This window comes from Ricinus communis, chromosome 7 (genome assembly GCF_019578655.1).
Source record: "Ricinus communis isolate WT05 ecotype wild-type chromosome 7, ASM1957865v1, whole genome shotgun sequence".
Taxonomy (NCBI): Eukaryota; Viridiplantae; Streptophyta; class Magnoliopsida; order Malpighiales; family Euphorbiaceae; genus Ricinus; species Ricinus communis.
Window position 1 is genome coordinate 21,551,737 of NC_063262.1, and position 26,555 is coordinate 21,578,291.

At 26.3% G+C, this 26,555-nt stretch overlaps 2 protein-coding genes and 1 long non-coding RNA gene across 4 annotated transcripts; 1 reads left to right on the forward strand and 2 right to left on the reverse strand.

Annotated features, from left to right (window-relative positions):
* Positions 1 to 2,756: 2,756 nt before the first annotated feature.
* On the reverse strand, positions 2,757 to 4,357 carry LOC125370528 (pathogenesis-related thaumatin-like protein 3.5). Of its 2 annotated transcripts, none has more exons than XM_048376383.1 (3): positions 4,074 to 4,357; positions 3,295 to 3,958; positions 2,757 to 3,175 (listed from the first exon to the last, which is right to left on the reverse strand). In XM_048376383.1, exons 1-3 carry the CDS (start codon positions 4,129 to 4,131, stop codon positions 3,040 to 3,042), a joined length of 858 nt encoding a protein of 285 aa, XP_048232340.1. In that variant the 5' UTR covers positions 4,132 to 4,357; the 3' UTR covers positions 2,757 to 3,039. The 2 variants fall into 2 exon arrangements, with proteins under 2 accessions (XP_048232340.1, XP_048232339.1); XM_048376382.1 differs by having other exon boundaries at positions 3,295 to 3,964; positions 4,074 to 4,356.
* A 4,969-nt stretch (positions 4,358 to 9,326) lies between these two features.
* On the reverse strand, positions 9,327 to 11,659 carry LOC8269564 (ribonuclease 3-like protein 3). Its single transcript, XM_048376353.1, has 3 exons — positions 10,850 to 11,659; positions 10,315 to 10,461; positions 9,327 to 9,819 (listed from the first exon to the last, which is right to left on the reverse strand). The coding sequence occupies exons 1-3, from the start codon at positions 11,243 to 11,245 to the stop codon at positions 9,490 to 9,492; spliced, it is 873 nt and encodes a 290-aa protein (XP_048232310.1). The 5' UTR covers positions 11,246 to 11,659; the 3' UTR covers positions 9,327 to 9,489.
* Positions 11,660 to 24,774: 13,115 nt separating this feature from the next.
* LOC107261749 lies at positions 24,775 to 25,655 on the forward strand. Its single transcript, XR_001535650.3, has 2 exons — positions 24,775 to 25,279; positions 25,380 to 25,655. It is a non-coding gene; the product is annotated as an uncharacterized LOC107261749 (long non-coding RNA).
* Positions 25,656 to 26,555: the final 900 nt, after the last annotated feature.

Here is a 26,555-nt window from a genome sequence, read left to right on the forward strand (position 1 = left end):
ATTTGAATTATGCGAACATTGAGTTCAATTATTAGAAATTTAGAATTAACTCAACTAATGCAATATAGATATAAATGGATTAATTAGTTTTTAAAAATAAAATTTATATGAACCAATTATAATTTAAGAATTATATAATTTTCACATTAGTAGTATTTATTATTCTAAATTTAGTGGCTTTCTTATCTTTAATTGTAAACAGTTTCAATTATTAATATTCACGTGTAATGCATATGAGTAAAAGACAATATCTATAAAAGTATGAATAAGATTAGCAAGTAAGTTTATTTAAAATCCCTTAATTAAATTCTCGTTTGTATTTAAAATAAAGTTCACATTGTTATTTATTATTCGATTGTAGAATTAAAATAAATTGAAAAATAGATTAATTGATTTTTTAATACAAGTTCTTATATTACAAATGAAAATAAAATATTGAACAAATTAAACTAAACAATAAACTTAATTACAATAAGTAAATTGAAAAGAACAGATAGAAAAATTAATTACTTAATTATTTAATATAACTTCTTATATTACAAATGAAAATAAAATATGTTGCTTTTGGGGTATTAATAATAATAACTTAGAAATTAATTATTCTATTATTTAATCCTTTAGCTTATTTCGTGCATTTTCTTATAATTTTTCTTAATCAATTCTTCATTGATTGGTTCAACAACCAAAATAAGCAACCCTGCAGAAGTTCAACACAATTTGTAAAACAATTGAGAATTTGATTATTAAAATTATAAAATTGATATAAAAATAATTAGTCTAGATAAATATTCTTTAATATTCAAATTAATGCATACAATAATTCTATGAAAAAGAATCTATATAATAAATTAATAATAATAAGTCCAACTATTAACAATATATGTAACGTTCCTAGATTAAAAACTAGTAAATATAAAAATACAAAGAGGGAGGAGGACAAATAAATTTTATTGAATGGATCTTACAAATAGTGTTGTTAAGAGTGATTAATATGATTTTTTACTAATTTAATACAAAAATAATAGATAATAATAATATAAGGATAAATTTTATATAGAGATAGGAAACTATAAGATTAAAACAAAAGAAACAACAAGAATTCTATTTAAAGCATTGCATTTAAATTTAATTTTATAAAATTATATAAAATCTTTATATTCATTCTGTCTAAATTTAATATTTATTTTATTATTTACTATATAAAATTTAACAAGTCCAATTACTGTTATATAAAAGAAAAAATATTTCAATTTTAATTTAATAGATTATAAGTATTTAAATAGAAAATAATTGCCTGTAAATCTATTTACTTAAGTAAAATTAAATGATCAATCTCAACTATAATTTATTTTGTAAATATAAAATGTAATTATTGAGAACAATTGTAGATATAATTATAGATATATATTATTTTACAAGAAATTATAATCAAGATAGAACCACTAAAATAAATAAATCTAAATGTTCTTACAAACCATATAGACTTTTCATATCACAAAAAATTAAACCATTGAATGAAAACTAATTTTTTTAAGAGAAATAAAATTAGTATTAAATCTATTTGATAAAATACAAATAAATTTATATTTTGGCTAGCATCAAAGTTTTTAGTTTTCTAAATTGAATAAATATATGAATATTAACCATTAGAAAAGTTATATAATCAATCCAGAATTTGAAAATATACTTAAATAACGCTAATAATTTCTATAGAGTTTTATATTTATTTTATCTAAAATTAAAAAAATGAGTCAATATTTTAGAATGTTAACCCAACCATAAATTTTACTTAAAATACATAAAATCATAGAACTCTTTCAACTTGTGCATTAGAAATTGGTATCAAGTGGATTATATATATAAGTTATAAATGAAAATTATTTCGATTTATGTGTATTTTTTCTATTGTGAAATAGCACTAGATGTTTCGAGAAATAAAATTTTCATTTTGGTTAATAATATATCAACTTATTGATGATAGATTATTAATGTTAGTATAAATTTAATTTGAATTATGAGAATATTGAGTTCAACTATTTAAGAATTTAAAATTAACTCAACTAATGCAGTATGGATATAAATGGATTAATTAGTTTTTAAAAATAAATTTTATATGAACCAATTATAATTTAAGAATTATATAATTTTTGCATTAGTAGTATTTATTATTCTAAATTTAGTGACTTTCTTATCTTTAATTATAAACAGTTTCAATTATTAATATCCACATGCGATGCATATGAGTAAAAGACTAGTATCTATAAAGGTATGAATAAGATTAGCAAGTAAGTTTATTTAAAATCCCTTAATTAAATTCTCATTTTTATTTAAAATAAAGTTCACATTTTTATTTATTATTCGATTGCAGAATTAAAATAAATTGAAAAATAAATTAATTGATTTTTTAATACAAGTTCTTATATTACAAATGAAAATAAAATATTGAACTAATTAAATTAAACAACAAATTTAATTACAATAAGTAAATTGAAAAAAATAGATAGAAAAATAAATTACTTAGTTATTTAATATAAGTTCTTATATTACAAATGAAAATAAAATATGTTGCTTTTGGGATATTAATAATAATAATTTAGTAATTAATTATTCTATTATTTAAAGATTAATATATAGAAATTAATAATTTAAAGGATACTTTTTAGGATAGAAAATAATTGTCTAAATATGAAGCATGTGTAAAAAAAACTAGTAAAAAAAATGCAATTAGAAATCATCTAAAGGTTAAAAATACTAAATGGAGAAAAGAAATAATATGCTGCATTGAATTTATGATCACATCAGGATAGATAATTGCAATTAATTCTTGCCCACTTGAATAGAAGAAAAACAATAGAACCAACAAATGCATATTTACAAGTTTCCACTTTTTCAGTCATTTCTCCTGCAAAGGGAAGAACCAATCCTCTTTCACAAGTTTTAAGGGGCAAACTTAATCATCAAAGAATAAAATACTTCTCTAACATTATCCAAAAACAAAAGATGCTTGTCTTAATAAACCTAAAAATACTATATATCAGTTCACCAATTAACCAGTGACAACCCTGCAAGCATCACAACCATCCATCCCCCAGCAAATGATTTTAATCCTTGAGATCCTCCTGTTGATCCACCGCAAACAAGCTTGTTATTATGGTATGTGCAAACCTGTTGATCCCTGAAAACCGAAACAGGAAACTAAGTTTGTTTATAGCAAAAAAGAAAAGAAAGGAAAAAGTACAGACATCATATCTAAGAAAATGAGTAACATTTGCAGTAATTCTTATGTTCACTCACCTAGAAGAACAAAAACTGATGACATAATCTGTACCAGAGCAAGTAAAAATGCTAGTAGGATCATCATATGCATAACTATAAGCAGTAGGGCATGCCTCCTTAAATTTCTTGGAGTAGTAAGTAGGCTGACACACTACAGGATTCCCATAAACTCCTCTGCAACAATACTCATCGGTATTGAACACATCACAGGCACTCCGGCAAGCGATAACCTTCCCCTTGGACTTGACAGAGAGCTCCGACGGGCAGTTAGTCCTCAAGTCAGCATTACAACCAGCAACGCTGCAGTTTCCATTGCCGTTAATTGGTGTGACACTTATTGGCAAATTGAACCCATCAACAAGGCTGACATCGTAGAAGTCCAGTGCTGCTAGGGTGAATTCAGCTAGAGATGCAGGGGTTTGACCTGCACCTGAACACTTCAAGGACGTGCCGCAGGCCCCCGTCTGGCATGTGCCATTGCCGTTTTTGTCGAAGTTGCAGCCGGTTCTACCCCATATCCGGCCACTCCATCCGACCGGAGCATTGAACACAATAGATTGGCCTGGTTTTAATGGAAATCCACCTTCATTGAAATTTTCTCCTGGGGTAATTCCAGGCCATACTGTCTCTTTGCAATAGTTGATTATGGTAAAAATTCGTGTAGATTCTGTCACTTTTATTTCTGCCACTTCATCACAAATTAAAATCAAAGTCCAATCAAAATTTTTTTTTTTCAAAAAGATAAAGAACGGTCAGAACATAATTTAATATATTTAGAAAATACTTAAATGAATTACCCGATGAAACCGCGAGCAGAATGAGCAGAAGTGGAAAATGGAAATTGCGACTTGCCATCTAAGTAACTGATAATTTGACTCTGCGCCTCTTTGCGGGTAGAAGAATGAGAAAAAATGGAGCTAAAATATAAAGCAAAAGAGGTGAAGAATATGTGTAGAGGGAGGAGAGATGGTAAAATTAAAACCCATTAACTCCATTCCAGCAAGGAAAATCTTTAAGAACAAAGTTTTATGATTCCTTTCCTAATCCTTTCTTGCAAGTTTATTCAGGTTCTATTCTTTCCTTTTCTGATTCCTTTCCTAATTCTTTCTTGCAAGTTCATTCAGGTTCTGTTCTTTCCCCTCTTTGTACTTCTGATTCTAATAATACTATAGTCGGTGGACCAACAGAATCTGCCACATGAACAAAATTTATCTGTAATTGCCTTCCATTTTTTTCTTCTTCTGTTTTTTCCCATGTTTATTGTCAAATGATTAACACCTTCTTATTCTAAATAACTCTAAATCCAATTTTCAATTTAAGATTTAAAGCATAAAAGTTAAATTAGAACTTTAGTTTTCTTTAATATCTTAATTAAGCATTCATTTTCCGGTCTTTTATATATGTATTTACAATAAATTATTACACCTTTATATTTATAGTAAGTCATCACATATAAATTCAAGTAAATGTATAATGAAACTATAGGTGCTACATAATAATTGCTATAATGTATATTTTATGTTAATAATATAAAGCATCTTCTCTCAGTTTTTATACTTTAATTATTTACTTAAACCCTCTGGTAAAATCGAATTTATACAAAGGAAGAATAAAACTTATATCATTAATATTGACACATACATACAAGTTATGGAAGTGTAATGATGTGACTAAAAATGCATCTACAAGTGAAGTATAAACAAACATAAATCCAGTAATATATTGGATTAATCTAAGGAGTAATTAATACAATATGTTATCAATTAGGCTTTGGTTGAATCACAATATGGAGGATCATAAATAAATAACTATTAAAACTTAATTACAAAGTATACTAATTTTCCCATCAAAAATCAGTTTTATATTTATAATAAGATCAAATTGTATGTATAGACATTCCACATGAAAAAGAAAAGTATAACTAAAAAGAAAATCATAAAAAATAATTATAGGAAAGAAATCAAATCCATATATTCTTCTCTAATTAATAAAAGAAATTCGTTATCAAAGTCATTGTCTTAGAATCCATGCATGATGTGAGCTTTAGCTTTTTTTAGCACAAAGCATACAAATACCTAAACTGCAATTACTAATTAAATCTTAATATTTATATTTTTTTTAATAATTTTATCAAATTATTTCAAAAATTTAAACCAAATATTTATACTTCTAATTTATTTTTAAAAATATTTTCCAGTAAAAATTTCTAAAATTTTACAATAAAAAAAAATAACGTTACAAGTTGATTTTGCTTACTAACATAAAAATAGTAAATTAATAAAAAAATTTGTTGTATTTGGATATAAAATATGTAATAGAATGCATATAAATGATATTTTTAGTGGTAATATATATATATATATATATATATATATATATATATATATATATATATATAAGATATAAAGTTTTTCGACATGTATGCTTATTTTTGACACATAAAATTTTATTTGACATGTGTACTTACTTTTGACACATGAGATTTAAGTTTATATATAATTTTATAAATTTTTCTATTAATTTATTGATTCATAAGTTACATTACTAATTAAACACTGACTTTAATTCTATACTAATTATATTTAATATATATATATATGAAAGAAATATTTTAACATTATTTTCTCTCTCCTATATGGCATATTATATGAATCCTAAGCTATTTTTCTTAATTCTTAGAGAATTAATTATTTTAATATTTTTTACTATTTTATTAAAGTATTATATTACAACTTTAACAACTTAAATTATGATGTATAATTATTTCACTTTTCTTTTTAAATTATTTTTCATAACTTCCATCTTATTGCAACATAAAATAATTTAATTATAAATCTTAATTATTTTTTATAGTTTTTTTAAATTTTTTTATAATTTCAAGTTTTGATTATTTTTTTAAATTTTTTATTTTTATAATATAATATATCTTATTAATTAAAAAATTATTTTTTTACTCGTCACATTTGTATTCATTTATACCCCTCGTCTCTTTTTTTATTCTATCTTACATATATTCTATTGAGATTATTTTGATAGAGTTCAGTTTTAAGTAAAAAAACTTTGTTAATAGAATTAATTTTTATATTAATAAACAAAATATTTTTAATTTATTTATTAAAAAATAATTTTTAAATTAATTTTTGTGTGCAATTTAATAAGTCTATGTCTATATATATATATATATATATATATATATATATATATATATATATATATATATATATATATATAATGAGAGTAATATTTTAATATTATTTTTCTCTATTCTACATGGCATATGTCATATGATTTCTAAATTATTTTCTTTTAATTTTTTAAAAATTAATTATTCTAGCATATTTTTCTAGTATTTTAAAAAGTATTATGTTACAATTTCTAACACTTTAATTAGGATATTTAATTATTTCATATTCTTATATCTTTTTGGATTCTTATTTATAACTTTCATTTTAAATAATTTTTTTTCTAAATATTGTATTACAATATATAATACCTAAATTATAAATTTTAAGTATTTAATTTGTCATTTTTTTCCAAATTCTTCTTTATAGTTTTACTTTTTGATTAGATTTTCCAAATTTTTTTATTCCCATAGTTGAATAATTATCTTATCAATTAAAGAACTGTTTTTTAATTAAAATATTTATATTTATTTCCATCTTTCATTCTTCATTATATTCTATCTTAAATATATTCCAATGAAATTATTTTGATATGGTTCAATTTCAAGTAAAAAATTCAGTTAATTAAAATTAGTTTTTAGGTTAGATTTTTTATAATTTAGTAAATTAAAAAATAACATAAATTTTAATTTTTATATATATAAAATAAGAAAATATTACAGAATTATATACTTAAAATATACAAAATACTAAATAAAAAAAATTAAAAAATAAATGAAATACCTAATATTAAATCAAGTTATAACACAATTATTTAATTTGATTCAATTTATATTTGTAACATATTTATTTTATTTAATTTTATGAGATATTCTTATTTATTTATTTCCATATTGATGTTATAAATATAGTAAAAGAAAATTACAGAGTTCAAACTATAGAAAACTATTAAATTTTTAAAAGGAGAGAATAAACATTTTCTAGTAAATAAATTTATCATCATTAAAATTAATAAGTGTTTAAAAAATTTTAAAAGATATATAAAGTTAGTTCTGTAGTCAATTAATTTATTTTTAGAGTTTTTATTAATTTTTTGTGGTATGATATTATTCAATTTAAATATTAATAATTCTATAATTTATTGATATTAAAATTAAACCGCCCATAAGACATATAATTATCTAGCTATATTAACTAATAAATAATTTCTTAATAAGATAATAATACTAATTTTATCCAAAAAATAACATAATAATTATATTTTAATATTATATTAACTAATGAATTAATTTTATAATTAGATAATAATTTTAGTATTAATAAATAATATTTTAGATTATACTTTTTATATTATATTCAATAATAAAATAATTTCTCGATCATATAATAAATTTTAATTTTAAAAAATAGCAATATCGATTATATTGATTTATTAATTTATATAATATTAAGATTATATAATAAATAACTTTTAAAATAATTTTTATATTATTGTATTAATAGAATTTTAGAATTTTAAAAAATTAACACCATTTAAAAATAGTTATTTTCTAAAATAATATAAATTAATAATAAAAATTGACCTTTTTATTAAATTATATCCATTAGCTTGATTTTATAATCAAAATAATAATAACGACTGTGCAACGTACGGGTAAACGATTAGTATATATTTATTTCTAAGACCTAAGATTTTTTTAACATGTATGCTTAATTTTTTATACATAAAATTTTTGTTTTGACATGTATATGGACTTTTGCACATAGGATTTAAGTTTACGTATAATTTTATATTTTTTTTATCAATTTATTGATTCATAAGTTACATTCCTAATTAAACAGTTATTATAATCTTAAGAAATAAAATTAATTATATTTTAATATTATATTAACTAATAAATAGTTTTCGAATTAGATAAGGATACTAATTATATCATAAGAAATAATAAATTAATTATATTTTAATATTATTTTGATTAATAAATTAGGTTTGTAACTAAATAATAATTCTAGTTCTAAAAATAATATTTTAATATTATAATAATAAATTAACTTTAATTATTAATAAATTTTTAATTTTAAAAAATAGTAATATCAATTACATTGATATATGAATTTATATAATATTAAAATTAATTTATAAATAAGTTTTAAAATAAATTTTATATTATGCATTAATAGAATTTTAGAATTTAAAAAAAAATTAAAAATAATTAGTTTGCTATTATTTCTTAAAATTTTATAAATTAATTTTAAATATTGAAATTTTTATAAAATTGTATCTATCAAATTGATTTTATAATCAAAATAATAATTACGACGGTGTAACACATGCGTAAAACTACCAGTATTATTAAATCTAGAATAAATTATTTTTACTGATTCATAATTATTATTATTATAGTAAATATAATCGACTTTCTACATCATCTTTTATTACTGTGAAATTTTAAAAATTGTCATTGAAAAGTATTTTTAAAAATAAATTAAAAGCATGAATATTTGTTTTAAAATTTTAAAACAATTAAATAAAATTATTAAAATGTGTAAAGTTCGGAATTTAATTACTTTAGTTATTTTAATATTTTAAATTTTAGTTTAACCTAAAAAAATCCGAATTACATTTACATCGTGTTTAGTTAAAATCCATAAACTTCATAAAATTTATTTACAAATTTAAAATTTATGTGCTTTGAATGAAGTGAACGTTACTTCATAACTCTATATAATCAAGTTTATATTTCTCTTTCGTGTCTTTTTTCCAAATGAAATAAATTTCGAAATGCATCATCAAATATAGCATTAATTTTGGATTAAACTAATAGAAATCTGAACTTTTATACGTAATAAATTTGTCTAAATAAGCATTGGACCTTATCTTTAATTATCTAAAGATTCTAGAGTAAAATAGAAACGAAAACACATCAATTTTCCAATTCTAAAGATGTTCAACCTTTTTCATTTACAAACATCAATACAGCATCGAATGGTTCCAGGACAATGATAACATCAATATGTTACATGTTCCAACCAAATCAGGACGATCGAATAGGCATGTTAATCAAAGTACATAAGATATACATGTGACCATCTACAAACATATATTACCTTTTTGTTCATCAATGTCAGTTTGAAGGAAGCATGATGCATGATCAGTTGTATCTTTGTCGCCAAGTATTCTTCCAATGTTGTCCAGAGCATCCTTTGCTGCTCTATTATGAGCAATTTCTTTCTTGAGGCCGTATGTTCCTCTACCCACAAGCTGATCATCTATGAACACATCAACTGCCATGCTTTCTCTCCATAAATCCACGAACTTTACTTTTAAATTTCGCTTCTGGCATACTTCATACAACTGGGTAACCGGATGTATTTTGAGTGTTTCTCGATTAATTATGGGTTCCAACAAGTCCTTAAACACCTAACTCCAAGATAAACATAATGCAAGTATTAACATTTTCATAGACCTTGCTACAATATCAATAACAACCATATATTAATATATGTAGGTGCTTGTATGGAAAAAAGATAAACAAAAAAAAGAAAGAAGAATCGGTGCAACAAAATATACAAAGCTCTAGAGAAAAAAAGGCTAAAAAATGTTTAAATTTTAGTCTACAGGACTGTAAACAGGAATAAAATGTCCAAGCCTTGTGCATAGGCCGGACCCTAATAATAGAAATGTGGCTCATGCTGTAGAAATAAGACATCCATCCAGTAAAACCATATCAGATGAACATTTCTTTTTTGTTGCTGTTTTTTAGTTCTGTTTTATGTTAGGTTAATGCGCAAGTCAAGTTAAGTAATCAAATTTAGCCAGAGCGCATGATGGACGTCTTCAGTATTGTTTTTGAATAAAAAGAATGAAAAAAGAAGAAGAAAGCAGTGGTATACGTGATGAGGAAGACAAAAGTACCTTCCAGACAGTATCTACTGAAGAATTGCTGTCAATGAAAACAGCACCAATGGCTGATTCAACAATGTCGGCGAGGACCTTTGGCACATCCACTAGTCCATTGGAGTGCAATGGATACTCCAAGATAGCTTGACTGAACTCTCGAATCTGCTCACATTTGATCAATAATATTGACTTTTTAATTCCTTGTGACTGCAATGTTGGTATAGAAAGCAAGACAACAACTATTGACAATAAGCCATATATATATAATCTGATCGGGCCGACGCATAATGGGCCAAACAATTGGCGATTATTTTTATGTGCAAGTGAAACAAAATTATAGTTGCACTCTTGCTGGCAGTCTTCAACAAGAATACCAATTTCATCCTCAAATTTCTTGAACAAGTTCACGAGATCAGTCAATTAATTCATCGCCCAGATCGTAATCAATATTTTAATTACCCAAATCGTAACAGGTCTCCATGTTCAAATAACAGAAAAGGAAAAAAAAAAAACTAAATAAAAACAACTTCAGTTATTTCCATAAACTTACTTGTTCTTCAAGAAGAGGTTTCTTATGACGCAAGAACCGATGAAACCCGTGCTTGACAGCAACACGTGCGAGTTTTTCAGTATCAACATTGGCAGCACGGAGCCGGGTCAAATCTCCGGGCGGCAAATTCGGGTACTTGAAGTAATGTTCTTTAGTGAAAAGGAGATTGAGGACTGAATCACCAACATGCTCTAATCGCTCGTAAGAAAAGCACTTACCAGGAAACGAAGAATCTGTAAAAGCTTCTTCTAATAAGCTTCTGTTCTTGAATTTGTATTTAAGGATCTCCTCCACTCCATCAAGACTCGGCGACTGATTTGACTCAGCTTCCTCTAACTCGGTTTCTATATCTTTGTTCATTATAATCACCGTCTCTGTTTGGTTTTGGTGTTCCATAGCGGTGATGCAATTGCAGAGCTTTTTTTTTTTTTTTTTTTTTTTTTGGGTTTTATTTCATGTAAAATTTTTAAGGCTTTTAGTTTATATAATACGAAGGAAAATTGAGTTTGGTTTGGTATTCAGTTCACTACACGTAAAAGAGTTTTGAATGGTCAATAATGAGTTCAAGTTGACCTCTTCAATTTTCATTTTATTTTTCTTTATTTATTTATTTATTTCTCTTAAATCATTGATTTTCTTTTTTAGTCATGCAAATTCTTTTCTAAAAATATAATATCTAATCAAAGAATAAAATCATTTAACAATAAATTGACGTTTATAAATAAATAATTTTTTTGGTTTTTAATTGTTAATTTTATTTCCAATTCAGAAGTATCTAGTAGCCACAATAATACTCTTATTAATTGCCTAATTAATTATCAATAACCTTGTGTCATATCTACTAGTATGTACGAGCAGAAAAAGCCCCATGTCCTTTAGCCACCAAATCCATTAATAAATTGACATTTCTCAAAAAGGTAAAATAATTATTTCGTATAGTCTTTATTATTAATTCAAGTTGTCAAAAATAGAATGATGGGCTTGTCATAACATATAGCTTTATTCAGGGGAAATAGTTAAATAATTTGAGTAGATAAAAAACTCAAAAAAAAAAATTTATTGACTTGAAAATGTATTAATATTTACTATTAAAATAAAAGATATTTAAATAAAAAACATGTGTGATTTTGGAGAATATGATACCGGTATCAAAACAATTATAATCATTAAATTTGTGTTGTAAACCTTAACCACTGTTAAAAAAACTTACACCGGTAAAAGTGGTTATTTACTTCAATTAGAAAGAAATAGAAATATACTAATCTGACGTGATTTTATTTCATTCTTTTTAGCCATAACATTTTCTTTTTATATTTATTTTTATTAATAATCAGCAATACTATTTTCTTGCAATTATTTTTATAAACTCGAGTTTGCTATTTGTCAAAACCTTTTGATTCTTATATATTTCATCAGAGATTGTTACTAAACCATTACCATATTGTCCTATAAGCAAAATCCCAGACCAACTATCTAATAGCTAATGGATACTCAATCGAACGGAAAGAATGTTGTAAATCAAAATCATTAATAAAATAATTAAATATTATAATATCTGCTTCAATATATTATTTTATTAATTTTTTGCATGATTAATACTATATCTATTATTATTTATGACCTTTGCATTTAAAAATAAAAGATAATAATTTAAAAGATTTGGTGGGAACAAATTATAGTAAATTTAATAAACAATATATGTAAAAACATAATTGTATAGTAGAAATAGATTATAATAAATTTGGTGAAACAAAAAATATAAATTGATAACTATAAATTAATTTATTTTACTAATTTAAATAAAAATGAAATAATAATAATAATAATAATAATATCATTTATATTATTATTTTTAAGATATGATATTATAGATTAAATAAACTGTGACATTGTGATTTAGTTATAAATTAAAACACTAGTAGGTACATTCGTGAGGGCCAAGTTTGAAGAGGCCACTAAATGAAGAGGCAGCTGCGATTTTTCAGTTGAAACTGGAAACATAATAAATAGACATTGACTAGAGCAAAAGTGTGTCTGCTGAAAAGCTCATTGCCTTTTTGCCAAAATAAAGAGCATTCTTCTTGCTCTCCAAGGCACTAGACATGCCTTTATCAAATAAATCGATACTCAAACGGCCGATCTAATAATTTATTTGAAAAACAATTAAAATATAGCACTTATTTTTAAAAATGCGAAAAGATATATAAAAAAATTTAATACTGTTTGAGAAACTAAAATAAAAAAAATTCAAATATATAAATAAATTTCTGAATTTATTTCGTTTTTATATTTAATTTTATAAATTTAATTTTAATTAAATCAAAATTTTAAAATTTATAGGTTATGGATGTGTCTTTTTTAGTACTCGCAAGTGCACGAACCGTTCCTATAGCAAGGATAAGTTCACCACGAGGTCGATCTTTCAAAAAACTATGAGGTCACTTATTATAAAGACTAATTATCAATACAAAACAATAGAAGTAAATCTAAACACTCGAAATTGGTATATTGAGAGGGTAATATTCATAAAGTAAAGTAACTAAATAATAAATAAATATGCAATGCAAATGTAAGTGTTTATGATCTAAAACTATATGCTAAAAACAGTATTTAATCTAGCCATTTACTTAGTAATCTCTTTGTTTTACTTTAAGCCTAGATTAATGAATGAGATGGTGATGTGCCTTTTTTCCTAAGCCATTTAAGCTAATGATGCAACCTATATTTCTTATACCAACACATATTAAAGTAAAAATGATGTTATAATACTTTTAAACCTAAAGCTTTTCATAACAATTACTATTGTTAAATTAATATGATGGTTAACTAACAATAATAATTGAAACTAATAAAGATATGAAGATAAAGAAATCACTCATTAAATAAATAAATAACAAGGTTCATACAAAAATAAAAAGATTAAACTAAACACTTATGAAAACTAGCCTAACATATTTAACCCAATGATCATGGTATTAAATAGAAAGACATAAAAAAAGTAAAAAGCTTACTTTAGATCCAAAATTTCTTTAAGTAGAAAGACGATAGGTCCTCAGTCTCCACTTCTTGAAAAACTCCTTAAATCTTAAAAAGAGTAATGAAAACTAAAACTAAATGTTTATTAAGAACTGTATAGAATTATGGAGAAAATAAAAGTGGCATGTGTAGAGAACATGTAGGAGAAAACTCTCATCTTTCTTCTTTTCCTCATTTTTCTTTCTTTTTTTAATTAGATTTTTGTAGAGATATATATAGAGGAGAGTCCTCCTCTAAATAAATCTCTCTTTATATAAGTATACTAATATAAGTCTATCTAATAGATAAGACTTAAAGTATTTTAATCTCCACCAAATACTATCTCATAAATAACTCTTAATATAAATCCTAATAATTATATAAAATGACTACAATATCTCTTGGGCCTTATAATTAGCAGTCCATGCGTCTTAATCTTGAGCCTTGATACGAATATGTCCCATTAAGCTTCTTTTAGCTCTATATTTTCCTCTTTTTGCTAATATTTCTGAAAATAGATAATTAAGCTTAAGCGATACAAAAACACATATTTTCACCATTTTATATATAGAAATATATCATTAAAGCTCTAAAATACCCTTAAATATCTATACATAATTTGGACCGATCAGTTATTTTAACTTTTTTACTAACTGTAATAAGAAAAAATTATAAAAGTAAAAAATTAATATTCCCATTAATAGCGTTATTTATAATAAATAATATATATAATTGATTTTGAATTTATTCTATTTTTGTAATTGTTCCAAACTCAATTCTAATTCAATTTGATATTTGAACTTCACAAGTTATTATATTTAAATCTTTCGCATAGAGAAATTGAACGCATTGGATTAACCTCCTATAAAAAGTGTGTTCCACTAATTTTAATGTATTGTTTATTGTAATTAAGATTATTTTATTAATTTTATTAAATAAAATTTTAAAATAATTTAATTGACTAAAATAAACTGTTGTAATCCTTCAATTTTTCTGTCATTAAAAATTTCTTTTTATACTCACAGGCGATATCCATATCGGTAATCGTAGGAAGGAATATCAATAATCGTAGGAAGGAAATGTTTGACAGACAATAAAAAGCGGTGAGTTTTTTAAAAACTAAAACTCATCGTTTTACTCTTTTTTTTTTTCATTTTATATGGTTTAATTATTTTATATTTTAAATATATTATTATTTTATTCAAACTTATATATTTTTTAGATGGCGTAAAATATACGCATATAATTGTAACACCCGAAATTTTTATATATTTAATAATGAGTTTTTATTTAAGTTAATTTTAGCTTCATTATTATTGGGTTTAATTTGAAATGATTATATTTTGGTTATTCAAAATTTTTCCAAATGCATATTTATATAAGCAAAATTATATATTGGAAAATTATGGTAGAATTGTAAAGGATGTGTTTATAAAAGAATTTTGGAAAAATTGATTATTTAATTTAATTGTGTGTTAGGACTAAATTGGAAATTTATTTTGGAATAAGGATTGAAAGTATAATTTTATTTTTATGGGGCTTTAATGGAAATTTGTGAGTTTGGTATTTTCGTAAATAAATATGTCGGTCAGGGGTATTTTTGTAATTGTGTATTTTCAGTAATTCTAATTTGGCCCAAATTAAATAGTTAAGGGCTTAATTGAAAGGCTAAAAAGAAGTTTGGGGGTTAAATTGAAATTCTGCGGAATGAAATTGTAAGTAATTAAGAAAGTTGAGGGACGAAATTGTAATAAGGAAAAGTTCAAGGGTCAAATGTCGATATTGAAAGGAATGGAAGTCGGGGAAGGAAGAGAGGAAGAGAGAGAGAGAGAGAGAGTCAAGAAGAAGAAGGAGTGGCGTGCGTCGTCGCCGTGGTGTCAGTGGCCAGTGGCACACGGGCGACGCTAGGAGGAAGATGGCTTCCGGCGTCGGTGGTCGGCCGATTTTAGTGCCGATCGACTCCTCTCGGCCCTCGGCTTTGTTTTGGCGGCCGGTGTCGATGGTGGCCGGAATCGGAGATTCACGGTGGAGAGAGAAAATGGTGGCGGCCGGCATTTTTGGGCTTTTCCGTGAGCTCCCGGAGGATGGATGATCGGAGGATGTATCCCGACTCTCCTCGGCTCAAGCTTCGCGATGGCACTTGGTTTCGTGGCGATCGGGCTTCGTTTGCGAATCGACGATCGAGATCGTCCGCAAATCTCTCCGGATGATCGGGTGTCGGATCGGAAAATCGGGCAGGGATCGCCATCGGCCGTCATTGTGAGTCCGATGGTGTGTTCGGATCGTCGATCGGACTCCCGTACGTGGAGAGTCAACCGAGCGATCGAACGTCTCGGTAAATTTCTTTGGCCCGTTAATTTTAGAAATCCTTGGTTTAATTTGTGTCTATGGTTTATATTGTGTACTTGATGATATTTGTGAGTCATAAATATTTGTCATCGATTGGCTGCCATAGTCGTGTTTTTGTGCTGTGTGGCGGAGTCGGGAAATAGTGAAGTTTGGGGACCCGACTCCCGTTGTTTTAATTGTTGGTTATTTGGAGTGTTTTTCTGGCAGGTCCTGGACCCGTTTTTACGGGGGGTAATGTTCGTGTTGTAGGGGAGGTTCTGCCGAATTTTCGGTAGTTCCCGAGTCGAGATTCTTAGACAGTCAGTCCTAGGAATCTAGACCTAGGATCTATTGTAATTGTTTCATCGTTTTGATAAATTGTTTTCCGTGATTAGATGATCTGTCTGTTCGGCTCGCTCCTACCGAGACACCTAAGCTGAGCTAGGAGGTCGCCTAATTCTGTGAGTTAAAGTCATATATCATTTACGCACGTGTCATGCATAAAATTTGATTTGCTACTGTGAATATTTATTTGCAATTTCAATTTTTCATTCAATTATTATTATTATCATTTGCATGATGCTTTTAATTACTATTTAAATATGTTTTTCCTTTATTACCAATTTTAATATTGCATGATGACTCAGGATGGGACGGCAGTAGAACATAGGAGTTGGATGAGTGTCCAATATAATATGAGAGAGATAAGAAAAGGGTAAAGAGGTAAAAATTTTAAGAAAGAAAGATTAGGACCTGCCCTGGTCGAGCATCGCTCTCTGGGCTTAGTGATTTGTGGTTGCCGGAGTAAAGGTCCCTGGTCGAGCATTGCTCTCGGGGCGCCGGCTTATTTGGAAATTTAAGTGACCGGAGGTAAGGTCCCCGGTCGAGCATTGCTCTCGGGGGCAGTCTTATTGGATTAAGAGAGTCGAATGGCTACTAGATTTCTTATTTGGATATTTAAGTGACGGTCGGAGGTAAGGTCCCTGGTCGAGCATTGCTCTCGGGGGCGCCAGTCTTATTGGATAAGAGAGCCAAAAGGCTAAGGCTGAGAGTTAAGTGACCGGACTGGAGGTAAGGTCCCTGGTCGAGCTTTGCTCTCTGGGAGCCAGTCCTATTGGAATGAGAGGTTTGAGATGATAGAGTTGAGGTTAGTTGAGACATAAGTGTTGAAATAATCGAGATTTTAGAGTTGGGATTAGAGTTCTACTCTTGAAGTACTTTGTCCCGCTTGCATGTGGAATAAATTTTGTTTAAGCATGGCATGACACATATGTTTTAACATGACACGTATGGTTCGCGTGATTTATTAATTATTTTAAAATTAAATGAATGTGACATTGAGATATTTGAAACTGTTTTAGATGTATGATTTTAACTCACTCTATTTATGTTTTTTCAGGATTCGTGATTTAGTTCTCTCGCGACTCTTATTCAGTGAACTCCTTCATCATCGGGTGAAGTATTTGATTTGGTATGTAAAATGGTAAATCTTAGATTCTCCGCAGTAGTAATTAGTATATGTATCAGTTGTAAATTTTCTGAGCTTCGGGTCTCGCCTAGTATTTTTTGGTAGACCGAAGTAATTTTGTAACGTGTAACTATTAAGATAATTTATGGTTTTAATAATATAAATTTGAGTTGAGATTTGTTTAAATCCGGTGAGTGTCGGGGCTTACTACGGGTTTCGGTGGCCTTAAGCCTACCCATTCCCTAGTCTTAGGTCACGGGCCCACAGGTGGGGTCGTGACAATAATGTTTAGGGTTAAAAAATTTAAAAATAACAATTTATAAAATTAAGAGGTTCAATTGAATCAAAGTTGAGTTCGAGACAATTGTAAAGATAAGACAAGTTTATGGAGCCATTTATGTATTTATCCATAGAGTTATTTATATATTTAGCTAATATTTTATATTTTAAATATATTATTATTTTATTCAAACTCACACATTTTTAAATTACATAATATACATGAACATAATATCGATTACTGAAATAATTAAATATAAAAATTCATAAAATTGAAAAATTCAATTATATTAAAATTAAAATTAAATTCCAAGGTAAGATTTATGTATTAGAGAATAAAAAAAAGTGTAAAAACACTACAAAGAGGTAAACAAAATTCTAGAAAGCTACGAGCGGACATTATTTCTATTTCTATATATATATATATAATATTATTAATTATTAATTTAATAGAACTATAATTTTATTAAAATTCTAAGAAATTTTAATTTATAAAGTAATAATTAACATCAATAATCAGCTTCATAACTTATTAAATTATTTAAAATAGAAAAATAAATCTTAGATATATTATGTATTTAAATTAAAATTACTTAATGATAATAATTTGAAGATAAATTGTTTAAAAAATTGATGGTTTTTATTTATTTTTAAAATTAAAAATAGTAAAAAGATTATAAATGGAAATAAAAATATCAATTGAGATATTAAATTTTATATAAAAAAATAAATCTTTTTCTAAAGGCATGAATAGTTTATAGACAATTAGGTTTACATTATGTTATTTTAATATTAACGTGACTAATACAATTTAAAAAAAGAGAGACATTAGCTTGATGTATTACTTCAGCATTCATTGGATACAGTAGTTTGATTTTGAACTTCTATACGGAGGCTGATGCTTGTCACGGCCCGCTACATCGAAAATGATTTAATAAATGTGAATTAACAAATTATACTGTATTGAATTAACAAATACTAAATGCATATTATTGGAATATAAAAGAAATTTATGATACTTTTAGCCCAAAGGCGAAAAGATAAAAGTCTAAAATGCTAGGACCAAAACCTTCCTCGTTGATTGAGAGCAAAATAAATGTGAAGAAAATAAAATTAAAAATTTTAATTTTTTATAGAAATAAAAATAAAAAATAAAATAAAATATAAAAAATATATTGACTTTAAATAAAATATTTTATTTTAAATATTTAAATATTTTTTAAAATATCTTTATTATAAAAATTATGTTTTTTTAAAATAAAAAACCACTACGAGAGAAGCCCTTAGATTGGGCGGAAAATATCCTTACAAATGATCAACATTATACTACCGTTTCAACCTTGTGGCTCTCTCCCAACAGTGTGCATGTGTTATTATCCTTCTATGGCTCTCAATTTCTCACATAAGTATTTTACTCATAAATTAATACATTTCCTTCCATTACTATTTTTTATAAGTTTTTGCATACACAATCTATCTCTAATCCTTATCATTTTCGAGAAACCATTTTCCTAATCAATCCAGATTGATTCCTAATTATATTTCCAGCTCAGTAAATAATGGTACATAGTGAATTTGTCATGTTTATTGACTACAAGAATTAAATAAAAAAATGTGGTAATTTTTTTTTTTAAAATAAAACTATCTTTAAAATAATTAATTAACAAATTTCATAATTAAAATATTACAACTAATCCTGAGATAATTATTTTACAAAGTAAATTTATCTCTCAACCACACTGTAACTGTTTATCACGCCTTTGACTCCCAAGATATTGAGCAAATTACATGCATCCACCTACATACAACATTGCATTTTAATTACTTAAAACAGGACATTTCAAGTATAAAATATAAACTGAAATGAGCAGAAAATTAATACAAATAAATAATTAATAAAATTTAGATCATAAAAGTTAAAAATAATCCAAAGTGAAGGGATATCAATGTTACAAAGTTTAATTATCAGAAATGTAATAAAATTGATTGCCATTGAATTAATTATTATTGATATTTTTAAAAATTGCATTTACTGATTTTTACCATTTATTTACTTGCTGATGGAAAAGAATTTATAAAAATTGAAAGTCCTAACAAAACCTAACATAATATGATTATTTTATATACTACACATGCAATCAATAAAACTCAGATATATCATTAACTTAATCAATGATAATCACTTTATTAATTTAATATATTCATGTCATATTTTCCAAATTTAGTCACTAATATACCAATGATAATGAATACAAATAATTATAATATATCTTCTCTAATGCTATTATATGGTTGAGAAGACAATATAAATATGCATTCTTCATTCATAATAAAGTATTAACAATTTAGTTCTATTTATTGATATTTTACAAATGACAATAATTATGCCTTACAAAAAAATATTCAAAAAAACTATAATAGGAGCATTAGAACTATGATTTAAACTTTTCCAATGGTGAAAGTGTCACCCAAATAAAACATTAGTTCTTCCTTTTCTTTCATTGCATGTTTAGGGGTCCGATATATACATCAAGATTGAAAAAGAATTTTGACTAATTATTTAATGACAAGTAAAATCAATCAATCGAGGGAGAAACAATAGCAAAAATTTATAGAGAAATCAAATAGCATTCGAATGAATTAAATGATCAACATGATCAATAAATTACTAAAGGTAAAAAGATTTTGAAAATAATAATTGAAAGTTGAGATAGAAAAAGAGAGAAATTGCAGAAGAGGAGGATGTCAAAGTTGGAATTTGTGTAGGTCATGAAATATTAATAAGTATTACTAGTTTTAGTATTCGCGTTAGATGATAATGGTTAATTGTTTTTTAATGATTCGAGATTATAAATATATTGGTTGTGTAAATATTGAATCAATGAGATCAAGTTTAGTCGATTACGGTCATATTGGTTGTATAACGCATTTAAATGAATTATAAAAAATATATATGTAATAAGCTAAAGAATTTGAAAACAAAAGCCAACAAACCAAATCTAATAAAAGTGAAATGCAAATGAACTGAGAGAATTAAATGAAATAGCTCCTGAAGTGAAATTAATGAAATTTAAAGCAATAAAAGGCTAAAAAAAACTGTGTTTATAAATACTGAAAATAAATTTAAACTAAAAAAAAAATGCTATAATGAAAATAGAATGAATAGTGCAATATGGTATCCTAGGAAAGTATGATGAAAAAATGAATTTTGTTAAGCGTCGATGGATTTGGGATAATGATTTTTTATGCTAAAACTTAACGCGAGCTTCTCAATTTATAGACTTCATGGGTTCGCCAACTTAATGAAGTAACCTATTGAGAAAATGTGTGTAGCTATTTTTAAGGAAGTGGTATCATGAAACTCTCTCATTTCCTTAACTTCTTTGAACCTCTCGAGAAAACTACTTTCTAAAAATCTCTTACAATTTAAAGTAACTCATCGACTCTCACAACCACCTCAACTAACACATGTTTATTTCAAATATTCTTTCCTTAGGTTCCTCACCACTCGCCATATTAACTAACTTAACTTCATTTATCACTTGTTCAACCTGAATCAATTATCCAAATTAGTCCATATATTTCAATAAGCTTAGGCCAAAAATACTTTTAAGTATGAAAAATTGCATTATGTATGCAATTAAGCTAGAAGGTGAATTTGTATGGATAGAAATATTTAAGACTACCTAACTACCAATGTGGTGTTAGCCTATTTTTATCCTTATTATATTCAATGCCCATTATCATCATAATTATGGCCTGAACATTATTGCGATAATTATGAGTCTACTCCTGTAGTGACTTAAATATATCATTTGCACTGTAAGACATTATAATAGAGAATAAACTTAAGATAATACTAAAAACTTATTACTAATCTTCAACTCATAAGGTGAATTCTCCAATTCCTGATTAGCTCATACCTTTTCTAAAGTTGAGCAAGTATTCTTTTTAATTTTTCTTTGATTATCATTATAGAATAATACACCACCCCTTTTTTGAATCACTAGGTTTAGTTGGCGGACTAGTGACTCTGTAGTAAAATCTTATACTTTCTCAACAACAAAAGATGTTCCTCGAGCTAGGTTTAGTTTGCTAAACTCTCGATATATTTCCCTATCGCTCTTTTAGATAGTAGGCAACAAAATTACTATAGCTCTTTTAAACCTAAAAGAAACCCGATACTTCCCACTATAAAACTCCCCTTTGTAACTTGAGATATCTTTCCAAAGACCTCTATAACTTGAGACATTTTCAGTTCTTCTCTTTTCTTTCTGCAACCTTTTTTCTTTGTGACATTCTTTTCTGTGAACTAATAAGTTGTAGAAATTTCTTATAAAATGCCAATGTTGATTACACTTTATAAGTACAGGATTATTAACTCAATGTTATTTTCTTTAAAATTTATGATGTTGATTATACTTTATAGCTATTTACGATTTATAACAAAAAATTATTTTTTTTGAAAAATACTTTTAAAGATATTATTAAATAAAATAATTTAATAGTATGAGCTTTTCTGACTTAAATATGTCAATTTACTTTTGAAAAAAATTTAAAAACCTCCAATCAATATTTTTAAGATAATACTTTTCTTAATAGTAATTTCTTGCCAAATAGATCTTAATCACTTCTCTTATATGAATTTCTATTCCTTTATTGCTCTAGTATAAGAAAAAAAAGGAAAAAATGAAGAAAAAGAACTAACTTTATGGAATAGGATTAACAGGTGAAAAAATATGCAAAAAGTTGGTAACACATGTCCATAAGTAATAGATTAAAAATTGCAGTATCTACCAAGCTAATTAGATATTCAATTGTATCGTCAAAATGTTTAATATTATCTCTTTAGAACTGTGAACACTTGAACTATAAAGGAAAACCACAAAAAATAAATAAAGTTGAAAATAATATAAGTTACACACGTACATGAAATTTTTGTCCCACATATAATTTCAATTAGTAAACTAGTGGTGTTTATGTAGAGGATGATTTGAGTATAGGATTTCTTTAGGTCTATTGCGAAATTTGTCAATGTATTAACTGTTCGAGTGTCCTTTTGATACTAATGTTATTGCTTGACATTCTATTCCATTGTTTTTCTTTCATAAAAATAATAATAATAAAATCATAGAAATCACCCATGCATTTAATCCCACAATCCTGATTGACTAAAACCACACTTATTTAATTATTAGTCTTTATGATTATACTGCACAAGAACTTCTATATAAGTCATGTTTTTATGTTGAAAATACTTTGGACCTTAAAACTCTTTGTAAACTTTTAAACATGTTTTCAAAACTTCAAAGAAGTTCCCTTTTTTATTTTTATTTTGAAGAATTTTGAGATCTTTAACTTTTTCGCTTTATTACTTTGAGAAGGATTTTTAACTTTTCTCTATTTATTTAGCTTCCTATTTTGAGAAGATTCTCAACTATTTCTTATTTATATAATTTTTCATTAAATTGATCTTCATATTTCTTAATTATTTTATATTTAAAAGTCGCTCTTATAATCGGTCAGTTTCAGTTCACGGTTCAAGTTCTAGAAGTGTCATTTCATGGTTATGTGGCCCTTAGAACTAGCCGAGGATCATCGTTTGTCATTTTATTTTATTATCAAGTTAGGGTTCTTGTTCCATATAGGGGATTGGCCCTGGATTTGACTGGTTTATGTTCAATTTTGACCGATTCTAGTTCAAGACTTGAACTGGCCTGTGCCCAAGGCTAATTTGATTTAATAGTTCACTAGTTTAGGGTTAGTTCGAGCTTAGTTCCGATTTTGACTAGTTTTCTTTGGTTTTAACCGGTTCAATTCTGGACTTGAATTGGCATGTGGCCTCAGCTAATTTAATAGATATCTTATCTTAAATTAATTAAATATAAAATTTATATTCGTAAGACCTACTTCTCATGCAATATATAGAGCACTTAAAATGTCCTATGACTTGCCAATAAAAGCTATAAAGTAATTGGTAAGTTTATAGCAAATCCACAACACTAATTTTCATAGCTATAATGAAAAGCCAGTAATTGTAGAAATTACAAATGACTTTTTTCAAGTGTCATTAGTATTAATCTTAAGCTATCATTATGAAAGAGGAATCTGACCAATCATTTTTAGGATTTTATCATGTTCATTCTATTACTTATAATGAAACTGAGAACCAAGATCTTGATTCAACATTTATAATAGCATGAACCAAAGGTTTTAAAGAAGAATATTAATGTCACACTTAAAAACAAGATAAGAAAATGAGTAATAATTAATAATTAGAATATCATAATATAATAATTTTGATAAGTTTAAAACACCGCAAAAGAAATAATATTGATTAGTTCAAAGTTCAAAGTTCAAAAAGAATCCAAAAGAGATTTAAAGTTTAAATTGGAAAAGCAATATTCCCAATTCATTCAACTCCTAAAAAATTTGGCTACATATTGTATTGATACTACAAAAATCATAATATAAATACGAAGAAATAAAATTGTATTCCTAATAATACAATAATAGAAATCTTCGTAAATGAAATAAATATCAAGCAAATGTGCATTTTCACTTCTAATATTTGGTGTAAGGAGCGAATTAGCCCTTAAGTTATTTTTCAACTATAAAAAACCTATAGTCTATGCCCCTTTTTCAACAGAAAGTTCAACTGCCATTAAATACAATTGATGTGGAAATTATTTTTTTAGAATAAAAAAATAAATCCTACTATAACTAATATATCAATAAATTAATATCTTAAAAAATAAAACTAATAATTTTTTTATGAAAAACTAGTAGTTTCTATTAAAAATTAAAAGAAATTACAATTACATTTTCTTTCAACCTCATCCATTCACCATCACTGCTGCTAGTACCATTACTACTACCACCATCGTCTCTCCACTATCCATAAAAACCACCACATCAATATTAAACTTTTCTCTAAATTTTGAATCATCTAAATCTCGCAAAACCAAACTCGGAAAAAAAATTATACATTGTATCTATTAAATCGCAAGACCAAACTCTGCCATTTTGTTATTGTTAAAGTTATCTATGTGATCGAAGAAGCCATAAAGAGGCCAAAGCCGCCGCAATAGAGGCCTTTCATGGGTTCATCACTTTTGATGAGAAGAAAGCGACGGAAGAAGACGCCTATTTGGTAGTGCAGGAGAGTGCTTTAAGTGCGATAAGCCTGGACAAAGATGAGGGCGCTTGGGTGAACGGGCAAAAAGTGGTGGATATGGGGGTAGAAATGAGAAGTATATTAGCGGTGGTGGAGGTGAGGGTGGTCGTATGGTCTTGATCCAAATGGAGTTTGATTTGGTGGGCATAACAAGGAATTCTAGGTAAAAGTATTTTTGTTTGTGGTATGCTACTTAGTGCTGAACTTTGAATTGGAAAATTTATAATCAGTCAACATGATATATTGCTTGTGTTCTATTGCAGCTGAGGAACTGGAGAATAGGTGTTGCTGTATGAATTATTGAAGGTTTTTGTTTTTGTTTCTTAATTATTTTATGTTAGTGCTAAGAAATCTTGATGGTCATCTCGTTGAATGCTATCTTGATTTCCATCCTACTAGATTAATTATATATGTTAATGCTAAGAAAAGAACTCCTTACAGATAGCTTTCGATGGTAGTAATGGTGGTTGGAGGCGATTGTTTGCAATGTGAAGGAGAGAGAAATGAGAATGATTTTATTTTTGTTTTTTATTGCAGTATATTCCGCATCACCATTTTAAGAATTTTATAGATATAGTTATTAACATAATTAGTCTATGTTAAATACTGAGTTGGAAAAATGGCATAGAATATAAGTTTTTAATAGTTTAAGAGTTTATTTGCACCTAAAAATAGTTTAAGTGCTAATAAACTTCTCGCACCAAACTTTAAGGACAAAAGTGCATGTTTTTTTCCGTAAATATCCTAAATACCCAGTCAAAACCCTGGTTTTAGGAGTGTTAACAAAGTTTTACACAAAATATAAATAACTTGGTCAACTAAGAATTCACATAATAAAAAAATCGAATAGTTGACTTCAAATTGTGACCCATTTCTAACCCTAAAGACGACAGGCCTACCTCAAGCCTAGAACATGAAAGTTGTATCACTGTTAATTAGCTTTTCCATGTCTTTTGAATTGCCTCAATCCAAGTTCTCTAAAGTAAATTATGCCTAAAATAATAAGCAGTGATCCATAACAGCGAACATGAAACTACGAATATCTTATATCACTGTTCTTTTAATAGAAATAAGATCTAGTTTGCCCCCTTAACCTATTAGAAAAGATTGAATTAATCCCTTTTGACTTCTTAGGACAATTTAATTCAAAATTTTATCTTCTTGGCTCAATTTATCCATTTTTTGGAGAGTGTGTTTCACCCTTTCTAATCGGAGAGTGATATAATAAAAAATATAAAAATATTAATTTTTTAATTAAAAACCACTACAAATTGAAGTATAAATAAATATATTTTAATTAAAATATTTAAGGTATGTTTAGATTATAGAATAGATTTTTAAGAATTATGAATTGTATTTTATTTGTTAACAGAGTGAGACTTCACTCTCTCAATTAAGAGGAAATTGAGCTAAAAAAGAAAAAGCAAAGTATGGACTGA

Bases quoted from the DNA above. Each gene is read 5' to 3' on its own strand.
- LOC125370528 (XM_048376382.1), bottom strand. From the start codon at position 4,131: ATGGCAAGTCGCAATTTCCATTTTCCACTTCTGCTCATTCTGCTCGCG. The intron at 3,965-4,073 runs GTAATTCATTTA...TTTGTGATGAAG, and splicing joins TCTGCTCGCGGTTTCATCGG to TGGCAGAAATAAAAGTGACA. The intron at 3,176-3,294 runs GTGAGTGAACAT...TTCGGTTTTCAG, and splicing joins ATCAGTTTTTGTTCTTCTAG to GGATCAACAGGTTTGCACAT.
- LOC8269564 (XM_048376353.1), bottom strand. From the start codon at position 11,245: ATGGAACACCAAAACCAAACAGAGACGGTGATTATAATGAACAAAGAT. The intron at 10,462-10,849 runs GTAAGTTTATGG...AAATGTGAGCAG, and splicing joins AACCTCTTCTTGAAGAACAA to ATTCGAGAGTTCAGTCAAGC. The intron at 9,820-10,314 runs GTACTTTTGTCT...TCTTGGAGTTAG, and splicing joins CAGTAGATACTGTCTGGAAG to GTGTTTAAGGACTTGTTGGA.